General features: G+C 46.3%; 1 protein-coding gene across 5 annotated transcripts in view; it reads left to right on the top strand.

The window, feature by feature from the left end:
• The window catches only part of TBCE (tubulin folding cofactor E), a 130,604-nt gene that overhangs the window by 12,046 nt on the left and 95,055 nt on the right, over positions 1-23,503 (top strand). For 2 of the 5 annotated variants that reach the window (XM_069954459.1, XM_069954458.1), the window contains exon 2: positions 19,245-19,367. In XM_069954459.1, coding sequence (XP_069810560.1) covers positions 19,268-19,367 — 100 coding nt within the window. In that variant the 5' untranslated portion in view covers positions 19,245-19,267. Of the gene's footprint in view, positions 1-12,098; positions 12,187-14,943; positions 15,146-16,426; positions 16,859-19,244; positions 19,368-23,503 lie in introns of those variants that run through there. The other 3 variants (XM_069954461.1, XM_069954457.1, XM_069954460.1) reach the window with 3 other exon arrangements.

Raw genomic sequence — 23,503 nt, forward strand, 5'->3', positions numbered from 1 at the left:
CAGCCTCCTGTCCCTCCTGGAATGCAGCCGGTGTGAGGAGCTGCGTCTAGGGCTGCACTCAGTGTGAGGTTGGTGAGACTGACTGATGCCGGCTCGCCCTCCGTCCATCTGCAGAGCTGTTCCTATGCATATTCCTGTGTGCACACTCTCGGTGGCTGCGCTTCCTGACCGGCCTGAGTGTGCACACATGAATATGCACGGAGGAACGGAGGACCTGACAGCTGGGAGCTTCCCGGAGCTGAGGGGAGGGGGGATTTGTAAAGGGAGCTAATTTAAGGTGGAACAGACAGCCTGAATCTTGGCCAGCAGCAAAAGTTAATCTTCCTGCTGGCTGAGGTTCAGGTTGTCTGTTCCACCTTAAACTCCCTTTACAAATCCCCCCTCCCCTCTGCTTTGACAAGCCTCATGCTTTGAGTGGTACCGCAGTAAGTGAGAGCAGGGGATGTGTGCAGACATTGCAAACATCCCTTCCCTCTGGTGTGCCCCCCACATCCCTGCCCTCTGGTGTGCCCCCCACATCCCTGCCCTCTGGTGTGCCCCCCACATCCCTGCCCTCTGGTGTGCCCCCCACATCCCTGCCCTCTGGTGTGCCCCCCACATCCCTGCCCTCTGGTGTGCCCCCCACATCCCTGCCCTCTGGTGTGCCCCCCACATCCCTGCCCTCTGGTGTGCCCCCCACATCCCTGCCCTCTGGTGTGCCCCTTACATCCCTGCCCTCTGGTGTGCCCCCCACATCCCTGCCCTCTAGTGTGCCCCCCACATCCCTGCCCTCTGGTGTGCCCCCCACATCCCTGCCCTCTAGTGTGCCCCCACATCCCTGCCCTCTGGTGTGCCCCCCACATCCCTGCCCTCTGGTGTGCCCCCCACATCCCTGCCCTCTGGTGTGCCCCTTACATCCCTGCCCTCTGGTATGCCCCACATCCCTGCCCTCTGGTGTGCCCCCCACATCCCTGCCCCTCTGGTGTGCCCCCCACATCCCTGCCCCTCTGGTGTGCCCCCCCCCCCCACATTCCTGCCCCTCTGGTGTGCCCCCCCCCCACATTCCTGCCCCTCTGGTGTGCCCCCCCCCCACATTCCTGCCCCTCTGGTGTGCCCCCCCCCACATCCCTGCCCCTCTGGTGTGCCCCCCCCCCACATCCCTGCCCTCTGGTGTGCCCCCCCCCCACATTCCTGCCCTCTGGTGTGCCCCCCCCCCACATCCCTGCCCTCTGGTGTGCCCCCCCCCCACATTCCTGCCCCTCTGGTGTGCCCCCCCCCCACATTCCTGCCCCTCTGGTGTGCCCCCCCCCACATTCCTGCCCTCTGGTGTGCCCGCCCCCCACATCCCTGCCCTCTAGTGTGCCCCCCCCCCCCACATCCCTGCCCTCTAGTGTGCCCCTAACATTCCTGCCCTTACACCCCTGCCCTCTGACAGGAACTGACCTGCCAGGCAGAGTAACCCTCTCTTGTCTGTCCAGACCTGGCAGCCTTCACCAGCTCCCTGCAGTGTGGGGGTTGTAGTCTGTACCCAGTGGCGGATTAAATGTACCCTGGGCTGTTCACCCAACCTGGATCCCCCCCCCCCCCCCCCGTCAGTCCGCCCACTACTGCCCCCCCCATGCTGTCCCCAATAAACACAATGTTTGGTCCCTTGCTGCACAGAGGATGTCAGGAGAGGAGGGGGCTGATCTTATAGGGGAGGTCACAGCAGCACAGAGGATGTCAGGAGAGGAGGGGGCTGATCTTATAGGGGAGGTCACAGCAGCACAGAGAATGTCAGGAGAGGAGGGGGCTGATACTATAGGAGAGGACACAGCAGCACAGAGGATGTCAGGAGAGGAGGGGGCTGATCTTATAGGGGAGGTCACAGCAGCACAGAGAATGTCAGGAGAGGAGGGGGCTGATCTTATAGGGGAGGTCCCAGCGTCCCAGCAGCACAGAGGATGTCAGGAGAGGAGGGTGCTGATCTATAGGGGAGGTCCCAGCAGCACAGAGGATGTCAGGAGAGGAAGGAGTGTGCTGATCTTATGAGAGGTCACAGCAGCACAGAGGATGTCAGGAAAGGAGTGTGCTGATCTATAGAGGAGGTCACAGCAGCACAGAGGATGTCAGGAGAGGAGTGTGCTGATCTATGGGGAGGTCACAGCAGCACAGAGGATGTCAGGAGAGGAGTGTGCTGATCTATGGGGAGGTCACAGCAGCACAGAGGATGTCAGGAGAGGAGTGTGCTGATCTATAGGGGAGGTCCCAGCAGCACAGAGGATGTCAGGAGAGGAAGGAGTGTGCTGATCTTATGAGAGGTCACAGCAGCACAGAGGATGTCAGGAAAGGAGTGTGCTGATCTATAGAGGAGGTCACAGCAGCACAGAGGATGTCAGGAGAGGAGTGTGCTGATCTATGGGGAGGTCACAGCAGCACAGAGGATGTCAGGAGAGGAGTGTGCTGATCTATGGGGAGGTCACAGCAGCACAGAGGATGTCAGGAGAGGAGGGGGCTGATCTTATAAGGGGGGGGTTGTATTTTTTTTCGAGGTATCGAACTGGTATTGAGTATCGAACTAAAAAATCAAGTATTGGTATCGAACTCAAAATTCTGGTATCGTGACATCACTAGTTAGAATTATCTCCGAAGCAGTGACGTCACGACGAAAGGTGTAATTTCTACGGAGTGTCCAGCAGGGGGCGCTCTATATATAGAAGTCAATGAGTACCATTGACTTCTATATATAGTGCGCCCCTGCTGGACACTCCATAGGAATAACAGTGTATGTAATGTAATGTTATGCACTGTACTTTTGTGACTTCATGAATACATTTATGGAATACTTTGGGGAGCAAGTGTCCTTGCTCCCCAAAGTATCCCATAAATGTATTCAATGAATACATTTGCTGGGCACCGAGCAGGGAGGGAGAGAAGTGTCATCTACGTCCCCCCTCCCTCCCTGCTCGATGCTGGGAACATAAACAAAGTACTACTCCCCCATTATCTGCAGATAATGGGGGAGTAGTACCTTTTGCTATCCCTATCACCGCCCGCGCCACCGCCACCGCCGCTCACACAGGCGCTGCTTTTCATGCCCCCCGCCGCTCCCCCTCCTCCTCCCGGCTTCAAACTTACTATCGCGCCGCTGACTCCCCGCCGCCCGCGCTGCTCCTCACTATCCGGCTGGCCGCTGACTCCCTCCCTCCCGCTCGTTCGCACGCCCCGTTCCTCACACTATCTGGCTGCCGCTCTCTGCTCTTGCATGCTGGCCACATCAGCCCGCCCCCACCCCGGCCGGGAGCACGGCGCTTCCTGGTGTCCCCGGACGGGGTGGGGGCGGGCATGCAAGAGCAGAGAGGGGCGGCCAGATAGTGTGAGGAACGGGGCGGGTGAACGTGCGGGAGGGAGGGGTGAGGCGCGATAGTAAGTTTGAAGCCGAGAGGAGGAGGGGGAGCGGCGGGGGGCATGAAAAGCAGCCCCTGTGTGAGCGGCGGTGGCGCGGGCGGTGATAGGGATAGCACAGGTACTACACCCCCATTATCTGCAGATAATGGGGGAGTAATACTTTGTATATGTTCCCAGCATCGAGCAGGGAGGGAGGGGGGAGGTAGATGGCACCTCTCTCCCTCCCTGCTCGGTGCCCAGCAAATGTATTCATTGAATACATTTATGGGATACTTTGGGGAGCAAGGACACTTGCTCCCCAAAGTATTCCATAAATGTATTCATGAAGTCACAAGAGTACAGTGCATAACATTACATTACATACACTGTCATTCCTACGGAGTGTCCAGCAGGGGCGCACTATATATAGAAGTCAATGGTACTCATTGACTTCTATATATAGAGCGCCCCCTGCTGGACACTCCATAGGAATTACACCTTTCGTTGTGACGTCACTGCTTCAGAGATAATTCTAACACTTCCTGATACACTAAATTAAGGGAAATAGCAGTATATAAGCATTTCCCATAATTAATGTACATTAGAAAATTGTATAACTTTCCATAAGTAATAACATATAAAAAATAATTTTGGCCGGACTTCTCCTTTAATTTTACCAGGACCGACTCAGACTTCTGCTCCTTCATAAATGGCCAGTCAGTGACTACAGCTGTTCCTCTCCTCACTGATTGAGAGCGCATTGCATATTGCACTGTGGGGGCATGGGGACGGGTAATTATGACTTCATTTTTATAAACCAACCACCCCCTGTTGCCCCTGGATTTTTCACTGTTGCCCAGAATACCCCTTTAATTTCTCTCTCTCTCACACTCACTCACACACACACACAAACACAGCCTGCAGAAGCCATAACATACTTACACACACACACACACACACACACACACACACACAGCCTGCAGCAGCCATTGCATACACACACACAGCCTTCTGCAGCCATAGCATGCATACACATACACACAGCCTGCTTCAGCCATACCATACACACACGCACAGCCTGCTACAGCCATAGCATATACACACAGCTTGCTGCAGCCATAGCGCACACACACACACACACACACACACACACACACACACACACACCTGCAGCCATAGAACACTAAGGAAAAACACAAAATCTTCTTCCAGAGAGAAAACACCACATTGAGCACCGAGGTTACTGCTGCACTACTTATGTCTTCTCCTCCTTCTCTATGTTACTCTGGATATCTTCATATTACACTGCTGCTCATATACAGTCATTCAGCATCCGACTCCAGCCAAAATTAGCTCCGACTCCAATTCCTCAGCCTTGTTTACAGTACATGTTATGGTAAAATGAAGGGTGTCTTTACAAAGCACACGCGATTCCAACGAAGCAGCCACACTTCTGTGGAAGCCAGAGGGATTAAACAGAGACACGCGGCGGTGCTCAGCATATAAGAGTACAGAGTCCAGCAAAGATTCACCCCTTCTCTTCCAGCTTTGAGGTTTGAAGAACATATATTTCATGCCTGTCTGCACACAGGTGAGGGAGGACAGAACAAAAGTGCAATACAGCGACGGACCGCTTTGTGCGCACCCGAACTTCGTCTACGGCTTGACACATCTAGCGTACTTGATCCGGTCCATATAATGGTACAGGTGATTCTAACAAACAGGTGCAACATGATTAAAAACATACAAATTCATTTAAAACCATTGTAGATAAGCATTCAATTCATCAATTCTTCTCGTTTAGTCCCAGTGGGCCAATAGCTTTAAAGTAATAAATGAGATAGGCTTCTTTCATCAAGAGTCATTTATGCCTATCCCCTCCACACTCATTTGCATTAACTCTATCGAGGCCAATGAATTTTAGGCTACGTACGTCACTGTGATGCACGGTTCTCATATGATCTATGAACCTGGCGGCTCCTTTGCCTGTTCTTAGGGTGGGTTCACACAGGACGACTTGCAGCGGAAATCTTGATGTGAGATCTGCTACGAGTTAAGGTCCTGGCAGGTCCCTGTGCATACATACTTGCTGCGAGTATGTTATTCAACCGCCCCCTTAACCAGCTCCCGCTGTCTGTATACATTACCCATCTCCTTGCTGCACGGGGTCCCAGCTTCCTGCTCTCCCGCCCAGCCAATCAGTGTGTTAGCCAGCCGCAGCCACTGATTGGCTGGGCGGCAGAGCAGGAAGCCGGGACCCTGTGCAGCAAGGAGACAGGTTATGTATACAGACAGCGGGAGGGGATTAAGCGGACGGCTGAATTACATACTCGCAGCGGTCTTTCAGACCGCTGTATGTATTCACACGGACCTGCCAGGACCTTACCTCGTAGCAGATCTCACTGTGAAACTCGCAAGATTTCCGCGGCCAGTCGTCCAGTGTCAACCCACCCTAAGAGGTACAGTGCTCAAGGAATCTCACTTATAACTGCCTAATCGTCTTCCCAATATAAAAGAAATTACAGCTGCAAAATTACATATATACAAAAAAAGTTGTCTTACATGTGATTAGCTGTTTTATAGCCCAATGCTTTCCTCCTATATCTATGCTTTGCAGTGCAGCGTTGTGTGAACAATGCGCACCATGCATGCATTTCTTATTTTCTGCCGATATATTGGGTATCCATGTATTTTTTATTATTTTTTTTTTACTTTAGATTGTGAAGATGTAAGGCTGTCACCTATAGTGGTGTTCTTCCTGATTGTGATGAGTGGTCTATTACGGGCTCTTTTCTCTCAACACCTCATCACCTTCAAGGACCTACCAATATTTGTTTATTGCTTTCTTTAGGCTGTCATTCATTGGGGAATTGTCAAATGTGAAAACAAAATCTCTCATTATTGACATTAGAATTTTTCTGGGTGAGTTTTCTTAGTTTTTAATGTGACGTGTATTTTTTCTGCATGTTTTTTAGCTTTTTCAAATACATTCAATGGATAACCTCGGCAAAGTAGTCTCGTTTTCAGATCTTTTGCTTGTGACTGATATGTTTCTTCTTTGCTATTTATTCTTTTTAATCTGAGAAGCTGACCATATGGAATAGCTGCTGTCACTTTTACTGGGTGAGAGCTGTTAAAATGAATATATGCTAGCTGTTGGCTTACGGTAACCTCTTGTGCAAATGTGGTCATTTTGTACATAAATTTCTACATCAAGAAAAACAAGTGACAGGTTTCCAAATGCTCCCCTAAATAACATGTTCATGTTATTTTTTTTGGTTTATATGGTCGATAAAGTTTGAGAACTCCCGTGCCATGCAGTCCGAAATGATAAACACGCCGTCCATAAATCTTAAAAAACAGTTTATGAATTTACAAAAAAGCATTATTTAAAAAATAAACAAAAAAAAAAATAATAAAAAATAAACCAACGTTCTAAAACTGCCCAAAATAAATTTGCATATGTGCACGACACGAGAGTCCCCATGGCCGTACTGACCAACTGTTTATACCAGTTACCCTCATATTGAAATACGTTATTAGATATTATGAATTCCAAAGCGTTACATATAAAGTTGTTAAACTCTTCCGACTTCTAAGTATCTTTTAAGAACTCAAACTGCTTCTATCCCAGTGGAATGGGGAATACAGGTATATAGGCTCTCAATATCTAAAGATACTAAATTGTATCCAGGTTGCCAGTTGATGTCTTGCAGCTCGACTAACAATTGGGTAGTATCCTTTAGATAAGTAGGAATGGCAGGGAGTAAAGGCCTTAAAAGCTAGTCCACATACTCTGATATGGATTCAGTCGCTGAGCCGATCCTCGCCACAATCGGGCGACCAGGGGGTCGGCTAAGCGACTAAGCGATTTTAGGAAGGCAATACCATTTAGGGCGTTTAGGGAAAGGAGTGATGAGTTTCTCAGCCATTTTTTTAGATAGGAAATTTTTTTCCACTTGTATTCTCAAGGGTTCTTAGCCTATCCACTATTTTAAGGGTGTGATTTCCTGGGAGCTTATAATAGGTGACAGTGTCACTGAATTGCCGATTAGCTTCAGCATCTAATACCCCTATTCCACCGGTCGTTAAGAGGCTCTCATCGCTCGTTTGCTCCTCGTTCCCCGCTCGCTGCCGCCGCTATTGAACGCGGCTGCAGCGAGCGGGTGAGTGCAGGAGGGGCGGCGGGGGGTGCTGCCCGGATGATCGCTGATCGTCCGGGCAGCCCATAGGATACAGCAGCGTCTGCTGCCGATGCTCCTATTCAACTGAGCAACGGCAGCAGATCGTTGCTGTATCAGTCGCTTGTTTTTCAACATGTTGAAAAACAAGCGACTGCAACGATCAGCCGACATGAACGATGTCTGCTGATCGTTGCACTCTATTCCACGGGACGATTATCGTTTGTAGAGGCCGATATCGGCCGAATATGAACGACATTCGTTCCGTGGAATAGGGCCTATAGTCTTTCGCTGACCATACAACTGTAGATCCTCCTGTATCCGCCCTTGTTATTACTAGGTCAGGTCAATGGATTATTGCTTGGATAGGAGGGGTAGGCTGCGGAAAGATGTTTCGCACACCACGCCTCTGGGGAAAGTGATTAATGAGATGAATTGGCATGATGTGTGGAGATGTTTACATGGAGACTCTTCTGTATTCTCCTGTTTCAGCTCCTCACATAATGCGGCCTCCCGTATAGATCTGGCCTTTTGTAACGATATAGCTATTGAGTGGGTTAGTTCCATGAGATATGAGCCTAGATCCTTATCCGATCACTCCCCCCTTCTGCTTTGCATTAAAGTGCCCGGAATCGGGTTGGGTCTACGGAAGGATTTCCATTTTAACCCCCATTGGCTTACGGGTTTAGAATGTGAACAATTTATAAGGGAAGAAATTAATGCTTTTTTGGCACTAAATAAAGGTTCGACCCAGCTGCAGTTTGTCTGGGATGCCCTTAACCCCTTATTGACCGCCGATACGGCTTTTTACGGCGGTCACTAAGGGTCCTTATTCTGCTGCCATCAGCTTTTTACGGCGATGGCAGAGAATAAGGCTGCGGGGACGGAGGTAGCTGAGGGGTTGGGGCAGTGTGTGGGGTCCGCTGATCGCTTGTACCATGTGCTCCCGGCACTTTTTATCCCCTGTCACCATGAATGATTGGTGACAGGGGATAAAAAGTGATGTCCCCCCCCACCCCCCAAGTCGCCCCCCACCCCCCCCTGTCACCCCCGTCCCCCAGTCACCCCCTCTAGCCCTTATACATTACCTGATCCTGGAGCTCCTTCCTCTTCGGCGTCCTGGCTGGTTATGAAGTGCGCATGCGCTTTACAACCAGCCAACTCTGAAAATTTAAAGTGCCAGAGACCAATTTGGTCTCTGTCACTGAATTATAATTACTGTGATAGAAAATATCACAGTAATCATAGTAATACAGTGAAAATGAATGTGTAAAGTACAAAAAGTGACAAACATACAAAAAAATAAAACACACACTTTTTATTATAGTGTAATAATTGCAGTTTACTCCCAAATTACCCCTTACCCCCCCCAGATTACCCGTAACCACCGCACGTTGCCCGTAACCACCCCAAATTGCCAGTGACCCCCTCCAGATTGCCCGTAACCACCCCAAATTACATGTACCCACCCCAGATTACCTATAAGCACTTCAGTTTATCAGTAACAATCCCAGATTGTCTGTAACCCTTCCAGGTTGCACATAACCCCCCCCCAGGTTCCCCGAAATCACGCCAGATTACATGTAACCCCCCAGATTGCACGTAACCACCGCACGTCGCCTCTGACCACCGCACGTCGCCTCTGACCACCGCACGTCGCCTCTGACCACCGCACGTCGCCTCTGACCACCGCACGTCGCCTCTGACCACCGCACGTCGCCTCTGACCACCGCACGTCGCCTCTGACCACCGCACGTCGCCTCTGACCACCCCAAATTGCCAATGGCCCCTCCAGATTGCGGTGCCCATGCCAGATTACAGGTACGCACCCCAGATTGCCTATAAGAACTTCAGTTTATCCGTAACCACCCCACATTGCCCTTAACCACCCCACGTTGCCCGTAACCACCCCAGATTGTCTGTAAGCACTGCAGGTTGCCCGTAACCACCCCACGTTGCCCGTATCCACCCGAGATTGTCTGTAAGCACTGCAGGTTGCCCTTAACCACCCCACGTTGCCCGTAACCACCCCAGATTGTCTGTAAGCACAGCAGGTTGCCCGTGACCACCCCACATTGCCCGTGACCACCCCACGTTGTCCGTAACCACCCCACATTACCTGTAATCTCATTTTTTTAATTTTATTTTAGTAACTGCGCTATTCTAATAACTATTACTAGCTGCGGTTTTGCTCCAGTAAATTGGCGCTCCTTCCCTTCTGAGCCCTACTGTGTGCCCATACAGTGGTTTATGCCCACATATGAGGTACCGTTTTACTCAGAAGAACCTGCGTTACAGATTTAGGGGTACGTTTTCTCTCCTGTTCCTCGTCAAATTGAGAAATTTCAAACTAAACCAACATATTATTGGAAAAATTCGAGTTTTTCATTTTTACTGGCCAATTTTGAATACTTTCCTCTAATACCTGTGGGGTAAAAATGGTCACCACACCCCAAGATGAATTCTTTGAGGGGTGCACTTTCCAAAATGGGGTGACTTATGGCGAGATTTTACTCTGATGGCACTACAGGGGCACTGCAAACGCACCTGGCGCTCGGAAACTTCTGCAGCAAAATCTGCATTGAAAAAGCTAATTGGCGCTCCTTCCCTTCTGAGCCCTCCTGTGTGCCCATACAGTGGTTTACGCCCACATATGGGGTACCATTGTACTCAGGAGAACCTGCGTTATAAATTTTGGGGTACTTTTTTCCTCTTGTTCCTCGTGAAATTGAGAAATTTCAAACTAAACGAACATATTATTGGAAGAATTCGAGTTTTTCATATTTACTGTCTTCTTTTGAATACTTTCCTTTAATACCTGTGGGTCAAAATGGTCACCACACACCAAGATGAATTCTTTGAGGGGTGCACTTTTCAAAATGGGGTGACTTTTGGGGGGATCTATTCTGCTGACACTACAGGGGCTCTGCAAACGCACCTGGCGCAAACCACCATGCAGTGGTTTATACCCACATATGGGGTACCGTTCTACTCAGGAGAACCTGCGTTACATATATTGGGGTGACATTTCTCTCCTGTTCCTCGTGAAATTGAGAAATTTCAAACTAAAAACATGTTGGAAAAAATTTTGAGTTTTTTATTTTTATTGTCTAATTTTGAATACTTTCCTCTAATACCTGTGGGGTCAAAATGGTCACCACACACCAAGATGAATTCTTTGAGGGCTGCTCTTTCCAAAATGGGGTGACTTATGGGTTTTTTTCTCTCTGCTGACACTACAGGGGCACTGCAAACGCACCAGAAACTTCTTCAGCAAAATTTGCATTGGAAAAGCTAATTGGCGCTCCTTCCCTTCTGAGCCCCGCTGTGTGCCCATACAGTGGTTTACGCCCACATATGGGGTACTGTTGTACTCAAGAGAACCTGCGTTACAAATTTTGGGGTGCTTTTTCTCTCATGTTCTTTTGGAAAATGAGAAACTTTAATCTAAACGTATATATTATTGGAAAATTTTAATTTTCCATTTTTTTACTGCCTAATTGTGAATACTTTCCTCTAGCCCCTGTAGGGTTAAAATGCCCTTAAAATGTAGGGGTTAAAACCCCTAGATTAATTTTTTAAGGTGTGTAGTTTCCAAAATGGGGTCACTTATGGGGGTTTTCAGGATACCAGACTTCTAAATCCATTTAAAAAAAAGAACTGGTCCCTAAAAAAATCAGTTTTGGAAACTTTCACGAAAATGTGATAATTTGCTGATAAATTTCTAAGCCCCATAACACCCTAAAAAAGTAAAATATGTTTACCAAATTATGCCAGAATAAAGAAGACATATTGGTAATGTGACTTAGTTACTAATTTATGTGCTACGACGTTCTTTTTTTAGAGGCAGAGAATTTCAAAGTTCATAAAATGCAAATTTTTTTAATTTTTCATGATATTTTGATGTTTTTCACAAAAAACACACAAAAGTAGTGACCAAATTTTGCCACTAACATAAAGTGCCATATGTGACGAAAAAACAATCTCAGAATCGCTAGCATACGTTAAAGCATCACTGAGCTATAAGAGCATAAAGTGAGACAGGTCAGATTTTGAAAAATTAGCCTGTTCATTAAGGCCCAAACTAGCTGCAGCACAAAGAGGTTAAGGCATATGTTAGGGGCATTCTGATCAGAGAGGTTAAGAAGAAGAAGCGGGGGTTTTCTGCAGAAGAAGATAGAATCAAAAAAGATTTAAGTAATGCAGAGGATAAGTTCTCGGTGGACCCGTCAGTGTTAAACGGGAAAAAATTAAAACAAGCTCAAGGTAGGTATACTGAATATCTGTTATTTAAGGCCCAGCAAAAATCCTGATTCCAGGAATTGTATAACCTCATTGTATGATCAACAGGGAGTACTTACCCATGACCCGGATAAGATTAAGAATATTGTTTTACAACACTTTCAGGAGGTTCATAAATCATCGGATAAGTGTGATATGGCGGGGGCTGATATACTGTTAGATGGCCTAGATATGTTTGCAATTAATCCTGATCAAAAAGCTATTCTGAATAGGCCTATAACGGTTGATGATCTGATGCGCTCTCTTAACAGTTTTAGGTGTCAGTCTACTCCCAGGACCGATGGATTACCATTTGAAATCTATAAAGAATTTCAGGATACTCTCCTCCCTAAGTTATTCGAGACTTTTAAAGAATCAGGTAAATTAGGGGTTCTTCCTAGATCAATGAGGGAGGCTTGTATAGTTCTCATCGGGTAAAAAACAAGGATCTAGCTAAAAGTGATTCCTATCGTCCTATTTCTTTATTAAATTCTGATTGTAAAATTATAGCTAAGGTCTTAGCGCATAGACTTGGGGAGGTGGTGCCGGAGGTGATTGGGGAGGAACAGACGGGCTTTGTTCCCGGCAGATTTATACAGGATAACATTTCTAGAGTGTTTGCCAACTTGCAGTTGGAACCTGGTGTCCCCCGCTCCATCCTGTTGTTAGATGCCACTAAGGAGTTCGACAGGGTGGAGTGGGGCTTTCTTTGGAAGGTCCTGAGGAAATTAGAAGTGGGAGAAAACTTTATTTACTGGGTTAAATTGCTATATTCACTCCCGACCGTTAAAGTGAGGATTAATAATGAGGCCTCCGATTGGTTCTCCCCCTCAAGAGGTACAAGACAAGGCTGTCCTCTCTCCCCCTGCTTTTTTTTTGTTATATTGAACCCCTTTCTTCTCTTATTAGAATGTCCCCCCATGTTAGAGGATTTGGGCTGAGAGGTCAGAGTGAAGAGGTGTTATTGTATGCTGATGACATCTTGCTATTTATTAAGGGGGGTAGGGAGGCAGTTAGTGAGGTTATGGATTTGGTGGATCACTTTGGGGCCTGCTCAGGGTTGGAGGTAAATTGGAATAAATCGGCATTGCTCCCTCTCGGTCAGAAGGCTCATTGGAAGGACTAAGAATTGCGGTTATTCAGCCAGGGGGATCATTTGAATATTTAGGTGTTCAGGTCTCCGGCAATGTTAACGACTTCCTTGAACTGAATCTGTCTCCCTTACGAAGGAAGATTCAGAGCAAAGTCAACCTCTGGTCGCAGTTAAAGTGTCACTGTCGTGAATTTTTTTTTTTTTGCAGAAATCAATAGTCCAGGCGATTTTAAGAAACTTTGTAATTGGGTTTATTATCTGAAAAATGCATTTTTATCATGAAAAAGCAGTTTGAAGCTCTCCCCCCTGTCTTCATTGTTCTCCTATGGAGAGAGCTAAAGAAAAGACCAAAACAGGACAACAAAGAGTTAATCTACAAATCCCTCACGGGATATCTCCTGTGACAGTCACCAGTGACCTGTCTGAGCTCGGATTACAGCTGTCACCCAGCTCCGTGCCTGTAATCCTCTGTTATCTGCTTTCTGCTGCCGGCTAACTCCCTCCTTCCTCCTCCCCCCTCCCCTCTCCCTAGAACAGACAGGGTACGTCTCCTGCAACAAGTCACAATTTTCAGATTTTTCAGAGTGGATGAAAAAGAGGAAGGAGGGGGGGACCTGGGAAAAGGCTTTTTACATGCAGATAATGGCAGATTTGGCTAATAAACCCAATTACAAAGTTTCTTACAATCGCCTGGACTATTGATTTCTGCAAAAAAAAAAAAAATACGACAGTGACTCTTTAATGATCCCAATGGCGGACAGAATAGCTTTGATAAAATTGATTATACTTCCACAGGTATTATACTTGTTATGTGCAGCTCCCAAATGGATCCCTAAGACCTGGTGTGACAAGATGACTGTAATGTTAAACTCCTTTTTCCCCCTCGACATGACAGCACCACGGAGAGAGGGACCCCGCCCCCTGGGAAAGGAAACCTTAAGTATAAAAGGATTAGGCCCTCCTCTCAACCTCAGTGTGGTTTCCTGTCCCTGACGGGAAGCCTGGAGTTGGGAGGCTCCGTGTAGGTCTCCCTAGGATTAGATGGGCCGGGGTTCTTCTCACCTGCTGCGGCTTTCCGGTCGGAATGGCCGGAGGAGGACTTTGGGAGGTGCCGTTGTAGCACCGTTTAAGCCTGACTTCACCACACATACCGCATTCAGGAGGCGGTAGGGCCGGACCGGAACCCTCAGAGTTTGCCAGTGGCAGCCGGGGGGGGGGGGTTTCCTGCAGGGGACTGCCGGAGACCGAGGCAGAAATGGCAGCCCACATAAGGGAAGAAGAAGGCATCTTTATACCATATTTAGACGATTTTCTGTTGGTAGCAGAAACAAAGGAAAAACTTCTGATTATGTTGGAAAGAACTCTGTCCATCCTAAAACAGCTCGGCTGGATTGTAAATTTCGAGAAATCCTCTCTGATTCCAGAAAACAAAAAGCTCTTTCTGGGGATCACTGTGGACTCATTGACCCAAAGGTCGTTCCTGCCCAAAGAGAAGATAGAGAAACTACAGAGTTTAACGCAACTTCTTCTCAAAAACCCGGTGACATCTATAAGGAAGGGTATGTCTCTGCTGGGATTATTCACAGCTACCATTCCAGCAGTCCCATGGGCTCAGATTCATTCTAGACCTTTGCAGGCTCAGCTCCTCGAGGCCTGGGATGGATCTCCCAAAGGTCTTGACAAAAAAATCTCCCTGTCCAAAGCTACATTAGAGAGTTTTTCCTGGTGGCTATCCAGGTCTAATCTCCTGCAGGGTCTTAGTTGGACTATTCATTCTCCAAAGGTGATAACTACAGACGCCAGCCCATCAGGTTGGGGTGCACACACCGGCCGATACAATTTTCAAGGCACCTGGGACGATGAATTCATCGTTAGATCTTCTAATTTTAAGGAATTAGCGGCCATTTATTGTGCACTAACTGTGGCAGTGTCTCACATTAAGGGCTCTAATGTTAAGATTTTTTCAGATAATTCCACAGCAGTTTCAGTTATCAATAGACAGGGTACCACTAGAAGCCCTCTGTTATTGGACTTGTCTTATCACATATTTTCTTTTGCAGAACACAACCTTTTGAGTCTGTCAGCAGTCCATCTGAAGGGGGTTCTGAATATAAGAGCGGATTTTCTCAGCAGACATCAGCTTCTACAGGGGGAATGGCGCCTGAATCCTTCTGTCTTTCAGATGATCACAGATCTTTGGGGGAGACCGGTCATAGACCTGTTCGCAACCAGGGGAAACAGACAGGTGAGACAGTTTCTTTCCTTGTCCCCAGCGGACCGGCCCCTAGGTGTAGATGCCCTAAGTCAGGCCTGGGAGTGGAGTCTAATGTATGCTTTTCCTCCACTGGCCTTAATTCCCCGGGTGCTAAAAAAGGTCAGGCAGGAGAAGGCTCGAGTGATTCTCATAGCTCCTTTTTGGCCTCGCAGAGCCTGGTTCTCAGGTCTCAGGTCAATGTCAGTGACAGACCCTTGGGTCTTACCGGACCGTCCGGATTTACTCTCTCAGGGACCGATTTTTCATCAAGATACGAAACAGCTGCACCTGACGGCCTGGCTTTTGAAAGGCTAGTTCTTAAAAGTCATGGACTCTCGGATGAGGTCATATCTACCTTATAGCAGAGCAGGAAGCCTACAACTTTAAAGATCTATTTTAGAATATGGAAAGCATATTTTTCCTTTTTGGGAACTAAAGAGGTTGATCTTCATTCTCCTAACATAGCACAGATCCTAGACTTCCTACAGAAGGGTTTAGGAAAGGGCCTGAAGCCAGCTACCTTAAAAGTGCACGCCTCGGCCTTAGGAGCCTTATATAACCAACAAATTGCTACTCATCCTTGGGTGGTCAGATTCTTTAGGGCAGCAGCCAGACTCTTGCCAAGATTATCACCATCAGTTCCTCCTTGGGACCTTAGCCTAGTCTTAAAAAGTCTAACAGATGCCCCTTTTGAGCCTTTGTCTAATATATCCTTAAAAAATCTTACATTTAAGACTGCCTTCCTGGTAGCAGTGACATCAGCCAGGCGGGTGGGGGAGTTAGCGAGCCTTTCATGCAGTGAACCATACACTAAGGTTTTGTCTGATAGAATTATTTTCAAACCAGATCCTGCTTTCTTGCCTAAGGTGGTGTCAGAATTTCATTGCTCTCAGGAGATAGTGTTACCCTCTTTTTGTGACAAGCCAGCCAATGAGAAGGAGAGTGAGTTCCATTGTCTAGATGTAAGACGTTCTGTACTACAGTACTTAGAAGTAACAAAGCAGTTTAGAAGGTCTAGGTCTCTATTTGTGCAATTTTCAGGACCCAATAAGGGGTGTAAGGCTAGTAGTAGTTCTATAGCCAGATGGATAAGGCAGGCTATTTGCTCTTCTTACTCTTCTGCTGGTATTTCTCCTCCCCTTAGGCTCAGAGCCCATTCCACCCGAGCTGTTGCTACCTCTTGGGCGGAAAGAAGTGATGCTTTCATCTCTCAGATCTGCAGGGCGGCGGTTTGGTCCTCACCGCACACTTTTTTTCCGACACTATAGGTTGGATCTTTCTGATTCCTCTGGTGTTGCCTTTGGGCGTAAGGTCTTACAGGCTATAGTCCCTCCCTAATCTTTCTTTCATCTCTGGTATTCTCTCCGTGGTGCTGTCATGTCGAGGGGGAAAACCGGAGTTACTCACCGGGTAATGATGTTTCCTCGAGTACATGACAGCACCATTACTACCCACCCTTTTTTGGTTCTTTCACGGTGTTTCACTTGGGTGTGCAAAAAAAAAAAAAAATAGTAGTATAGTTGGTGATGGTTCTTCTAAAGATTAAACAATCCTGATACTAATCATGGCTCTCTCCGGTCTCTGGAATACTCACTGAGGTTGAGAGGAGGGCCTAATCCTTTTATACTTCAGGTTTCCTGTCCCAGGGGGCGGGGTCCCTCTCTCCGTGGTGCTGTCATGTACTCGAGGAAACATCATTACCCGGTGAGTAACTCCTGTTATTTGGGGACTTAAAAATAGGAACTGGACATCTCCTTTGGTAGAAGGTGGTTTTGGGCTCCCGGACTTTTTTATTTATTTTCTCGCTATAGGGGCACAAGATTTGCACAAGGGGCAGAATTCTGCTATATTAAAATATATTATGGAGCACTGTCAATGTAGATATGATGATGTCTTAGTTGGAGTAGATGCAGGGTTTGGGGGATATAGAGCCCTAACACAAGTTTATAAATATTGTAATGTTTGGAGGCACTTACGGAAGATTTGTATTTGTAAAGAGAATTTTCAGTTTTCCTCACTTTGGGGTAACGTTGCCTTTAAGGAATTTTTGAAGATGTCCGACTCACAATTTTGGGTTAGTAGAGGTTTGAGATATGTAAATCAATTAGTGGTGGATGGGAGGTTAATTTGCTTTGAGGATTGTAAAAAAGATTATAATATGAATGATTCACAATTTTTCTGGTATTTACAACTCCGGGATGCGTATAAATGCTCAGGGGATGGGTGTAGTTGTAATATTGAGAATCACGCTTTTTTTGAGTATCTCAGAAATTTACCAAGGGGGAAAAAGGTTCTGTCTGGTGTCTATAGGTATCTGGTTCGGGAGAGGAGCAACCCGTATTTATCTAAAATGAGGGAAAAGTGGGCACTTAGGATAGGGGATATAAGTGATGAACAATGGGAGGTTATGAAAGGGAACCTTAAGTTCGTATCTATTAGTGCCTCCCATCAACTAATCATGTTAAAAATTCTGTATAGAGTGTATCTGTCCCCACAAAAGTTGGCTATGTTACACAACAAGGCAGAATCTGGATGTCCAAAATGTCAGCAAGAGCAAGCAGATTTTTTTCATTTAATCTGGGACTGCCCATCAGTTCAGGCTTTTTGGGGGAAAATTTTAAGGTATATGTTAAACTCCCTTGGTGTGATGGTCAGTGTGGAGATTTTTCCTACATTAATGGGGGCATATTCCAATGACCAAGCAGAAGGTAGACTGATAAATAAACTGACCGCAGTAGCTAAGGTGCTCCTTTCCCGAGGACTGGGAAAGGTTGGAGAGAGTATATAAATATGAAAAATCGCTTGCTAAAAAACAGTCTACAAGAAGATTGGTTCGGTTTTGTAGGACCTGGGCCAAATGGGAGAACAGTAGATGAAGCAGTTGTTCAATAGGGTCTCTTTTTTTTTATTTATTTATTTTTATTTATTTTTTTTTCTCTCTTTCCGCTGATGGGGTGGGGAGACAGGGATGGATGGGAATTATATACAGCAAATGTTATAAATTGTATAGTTGTTATGGAACAGTACGTATACGCTGTTACTTTATTTTTGTTTATGGAAAATAAAAATTCTTTAAAAGGGAAAAAAAAAAGAAGGGTGTGATCTCCTGGGAGCTTACAATAGGTGACAGTGTCGCTCAATTGCCGATTAGCTTCAGCATCATAGTCTTTCGCTGACCATACAACTGTAGATCCTCCTGTATCCGCCCTTCTTATTACTAGGTCAGGTCTATTTTTTTAACCATTTGAGGGCCCGGTCTTACCTGACTGTTAAATTACTCTTTGCTTCTGGATATAATATAGACTCCAGCACAAGATTAGTGAAGACCTCAATCGTGCCCCCAGGTTCCACTGGTTGATTAAAGCTAGATACATTACCTTTTCGGAAGTCCTGTAACTCTATCTCCTCACTCTTCCTATCTGGTACGCTGTCACATAAACCTGCCAATCACTCTATTCCCTCCTGGTCATTAGGATCTAGGTCAAAACTTATTCTAAAACCAAGCGGTTTTATGATACTATGAACTTCTCCCTCTTTCCTCTTGCTGGAACAATGGAAAAGAATTTAAACAGATTGTTCTTTCTGGATGCTTTATACATATCTACTTGAAAACTCTTACTTTAACGCTACTGGGACTAAACGAAAAGAATGAATTGCATGCTTATCTATAATGGTTTTAAATGAATTTGTACGTTTTTATTCATGTTGCACCTGTTTGTTAGAATCACCTGTACAATTATATGGACCGGATCAGGTACGCTAGACGTGTCAAGCCATCGGTGAAGTGCACATGCGCACAAAATGGTCCGTCGCTGTATTGCACTTTTTTTCTGTCCTTCAACACCTGTGTGCTGACAGGCATGAAATATATGTTGTTTAAGCCTCAATAAAGCTGGTAGGTTATAAAAATATAACTGGGCATGGACAGCCCCTTTAAAGTGTTGTGTGTTCTGCTTTTCTCATATTACCATTCTATTTTTTTATTTTGTTTTTGTGTCCAACAAAACACAGGCTTTCTTATATTTATCATGACTAGTATTTTAAATATTTAATAAGTTACATTTAAGGTTTATTTGATTTTATTTTTCAGTTGTAAGACACTCCTTCAGGAAGATGACTGGAGTACTTCCCAGTGATCCCATTAATCGGCGTATAATTTGTGATGGGGAATTTGCAAGAGTGCTTTATGTTGGAATGGTGCCACCTACACCAGGTAAGTTTTTATTAAAGGGAAACTATCAGCAGGTTAGAAGAATTCATCACACTAATATTTCCCTATCCATACCAGTTTGATCAAGATGAAGTCCTGCGTTAGAGACCAAATGGTGCACATACACACTGTCTCTCTGCGCCTGAGCCATCCTGGCTAGCAGTCTCCCTGTCTGTACCCCCTTTTCGTAGTATTGCTGCGTCAGAAACCTATGCCTATTATCTGCTTGCTCTAAGGGTGCCTTTACACAGAGAGATTTATCTGACAGATTTTTGAAGGCAAAGCCAGGAACAGACTATAAACAGAGAACAGGTCATAAAGGAAAGACTGCAATTTCTCCTCTTTTTCAATGTGTTCCTGGCTTTGGCTTAAAAAAACTGACAGATAAATCTCTGTATAAACGCACCCTTAGATATATGACTCCAGGTGTCCTGGGCCCCCTTCCGGTGTCTGAGTATCTGGACTATTGTCCCTAATATGTGCCACCTCTGTTTCAGTCACTTTATTCCCATTCTCCTATTTAGTGATTTAACTTTTTGTATGAATACTTCCCGAAGTTAGGCTTTTAAAGCATCCCACAACACATCGTGAAGCGTGCAGCGTGAATGGAGCTCGCGAGAGTACTGTGCAACGCTGTCTCTGAAGCAAGAGACTCCTTCTGCAGCTGACTTCCGGCTCCATTCAAAGTAAGCCTGCCCGGAGTACCCCTTTAATGCGTAGTGCTCCACGTGTCAAACACTTTGATGTTTTTTTTTTGGTAAGGAGTGATATTGCTATTGGTTTTGACCCACCCTCTGCACTGTGAAAGGGTACTTCCATAAGTATAATAAGTTAAGCCCTGTTTATTAGGGAAGTTGATGGGGCACATAGTTTTAGAAAGGGGGAGGAATGGGTTGGGTTCTGCTCTTGGGGGTTAACCCCTAGGCGACTTTGGACGTAACGCTACGCCACGGGTTACTGTGCCCAGACAACCCTGGACGTACCGATACGTCCTGACCTATGAAGCGTGCTTCGGAGCGGCATCGCGAACGGCGTAAACGAAAAGAAGGAAAAAAGTGAGTGGATTGCCGATATTTTGTTACATTATGTATAGTAAATAAATTTATAATAAGTGATCAAAACGTCCAATCTTCACCAATATGGTATTAATAAAAACTAGAGATCATGGCGGAAAAAATGACACCCCATGCAGTCCCGTAGGTGAAAAATAAAACCGTTATAAGCATCACAATAGGCCCATTTTTATTAATAATTAATTGCAAAAAAAAAAAAAGGATTTCATTAAAAAAATATATAACATTAGCGAATCTGTGTAAACCTGCATATGGTTGTATACGTATAGGCTCCCAAATCTGACCCTCAGGACATCAAGAGATTATGGTAGTTCCAGAAAACAGGAGCACATGGTGTTATACATTTTGGTCTGGGCTGGCTCGTAGTTGACATCCATGTTGGTCTATGCAGCGTGACGCTCCTCTGTCTGCATCAAAGAAGTGTGTTGTTTCCAAGGCTACCACTTGTAGCCATGTCGGATACAATATAGAGTAGGGAATCTGCAGTGCGCAAAGTTGGCGCATGACATCTGTGACATCTTTTCTTCTGTACCTCCATTAAGTAGTCAGGAAACAGGATTAGATTCTGGTCATTAATCTCCAGGCCTAGAATGCCACAAGTCTTTTCGTAGAAGAATGTCCCGATCTTTGAAATTGAGGATTTTCATGAGAACTGTATGAGGTGGGCTGTCTGGTGGCACATTCCACATTGGAGAGAGTAGTAAGAGTCTATTTCTCAAAAATTTGGACAATGCAGCTTTCCACCTGGAATGCCTACGCATCTCACATTATTACGCCTCAGGTGATTCTCCAGGTCATCTTTTTAGGCTTTGAGGGCATCTATTGCTCGGTCATGCTGCTGGACATCTTTACATCTTCTGTGTTGCACACTCTCCCCTCTAGAGCAGTTGTATGTTCTGAAATATTTTGAACATCATGACGGAGGATTTTGAGCCCCTCTCTGATACTGCCCACCAGGTCTGTAATTGATTTATTACAGGAGGCCAGAGGAGGCCATGTTTGTGATAGACAAAGTGCACAGAGTGGATAGAGCACAGCCAGATGCAGGTACTTCAAGAGACTTTTTTTGCAGACTGCATTACTACACAGATAAAGAATTTATACTTAAGCTGGAAGGGACTGTTTCCCAATGTGCCTGTATGTACACTGTACATAAGGAGGCTGCTCCAGCCATATTTGGCACAAACTCGAGAATGTGGTGCGTCAAACAGATGGTGCCATTCCTTTCTTGTGATTTGTGGGAAGAGACAACTGCACCTACATCCGGAGGACACCAGAAGATCTGCCAGGTTTACTTTCATTTCTGGGCGCCATGCCTGTATTGGTTCTGGACTGAATGTCATTGGACCTCCCCACTGCCCAGACGGCTTGGTCATGTAAAAGGGAAGGAGTAGGGCACCGCCTGTCACCTCTTTGTCCCTAATGTGCAGCCTGCCACCAGGTGCGTATTTATTCATTGGACTCTCGATGGAAGCCTAAATCTCTCAATAGTCAGCAGCAAGACACAGTGCTGATCTCAATATTGAGCTATCGCTGCACGACAAGGTCCCTGACAGTACACTTTTCCATAACCTGTGTTAGAGTTCAGTCTGTGTGTGTGAATTCTGCTGGAAGAATCAGCCGACGCCCGATTTCTCTCTGACCTGTTCACACTTCATGCTCTGCTGCCAGGGAGCCGACACCGAGTCTAATGCCTTCTCCTGATTCCTCTTCTCTGGTGCACTTAGGGTTAAGCTTTCAGGTGTTGCTAACTGCCTCCTAAGGCTTGCTTTATTATGAGGACAGGGGAGGGCTCCCTGGCTGCCATTGGTCTTCATCACAGCTGTCAGACTCCTTGCTCCTATCTGCAGCTGGGGCAAGAGTTCTGGCAGCATTTAAGCTGGTGGTTTACTCCTTAGAGTTGCCAGTGTATGTTTGGTCTCCAGCTACACCAGCGTTCTATTATGTTACTTGTATTTGTGATTTAGACTCGGACTCGGACTTAGACTTTGCCTCTGCCTTATCCTTTTGTACTGCGATACCTCCTGTGCTCGACCTTGGACTGGACTCTGTTAACCCATTGCTTGCCAATTTGGATTTTGACGTTGCCTCCTGTTGCCTCGGACTGCCTGACCTGTTTGTATATACCTGTCTGTGTGTTCTGTTTACCTCCCCTTATCCCTAGTTAGGCTATAGACTGTCGCCCAGTTGCTGCCCTAGGGTTTAGCCTAGGGGGGTAAGCAGGTAGGGACAGGGGTTGCGGGTCGAGAGAATGAACTGCCATCTTCCCGGACCCCAGGACTCCCTGACAACCTGTTTTCCAACACAACACTAAAGGCCCTATTCCACAGAACAATTATCGTCCGTATTCGGCCGATATCGGCCGCTACGGACTATAATTGTCCCGTGGAATAGAGTGCAACGATCAGCCGACATCGTTCATGTCGGCTGATCGTTGCAATCGCTTGTTTTTCAACATGTTGAAAAACAAGCGACTGATACAGCAACGATCTTCTGCCGTCGCTCCGTTGAATAGGAGCATCGGCAACAGATGCTGCTGTATCCTATGGGCTGCCCGGACGGTCAGCGATCACCCAGGCAGCTCCCCGCTCCCGCACTCACCTGCTCGCTGCCGCCACGCTGAATAGCGGCGGCAGAGAGTGGGGAACGAGATGCAAACTAGCGCTGAGAGCGCTCGTTTGCTCCTCTAGACTGCCCGTGGCATAGGGCCATAACTATTCATGCAACTGCACAATATGTGGATAAATAACAAGACCTGGAGTTTTTGCAGCACAGCCTTTTTTAGTTTACATGGATATATGTACTATGATATATCATATGATGTATGTAGATTCTAATAATGCTATACTCCATACAACCAAGAGGGCTTCAAAACAGGCTTATATAAGTTCTTAGATCAAAATAACATAAATGCATGTATATAGAATCTACCATCACCCATCCCCTTCTCTTCATCCATCCCCTCGTTGGTTGATCTTGATGGACATGTGTTTTTTTCAACTATACTATCTATGTAACCAGACAGAACTCACTATTGTATTACTGTTAATGTTGCTTTTATTCCCA

The sequence above is a fragment of the Dendropsophus ebraccatus genome, chromosome 15 (assembly GCF_027789765.1).
Source record: "Dendropsophus ebraccatus isolate aDenEbr1 chromosome 15, aDenEbr1.pat, whole genome shotgun sequence".
Lineage (NCBI taxonomy): Eukaryota > Metazoa > Chordata > Amphibia > Anura > Hylidae > Dendropsophus > Dendropsophus ebraccatus.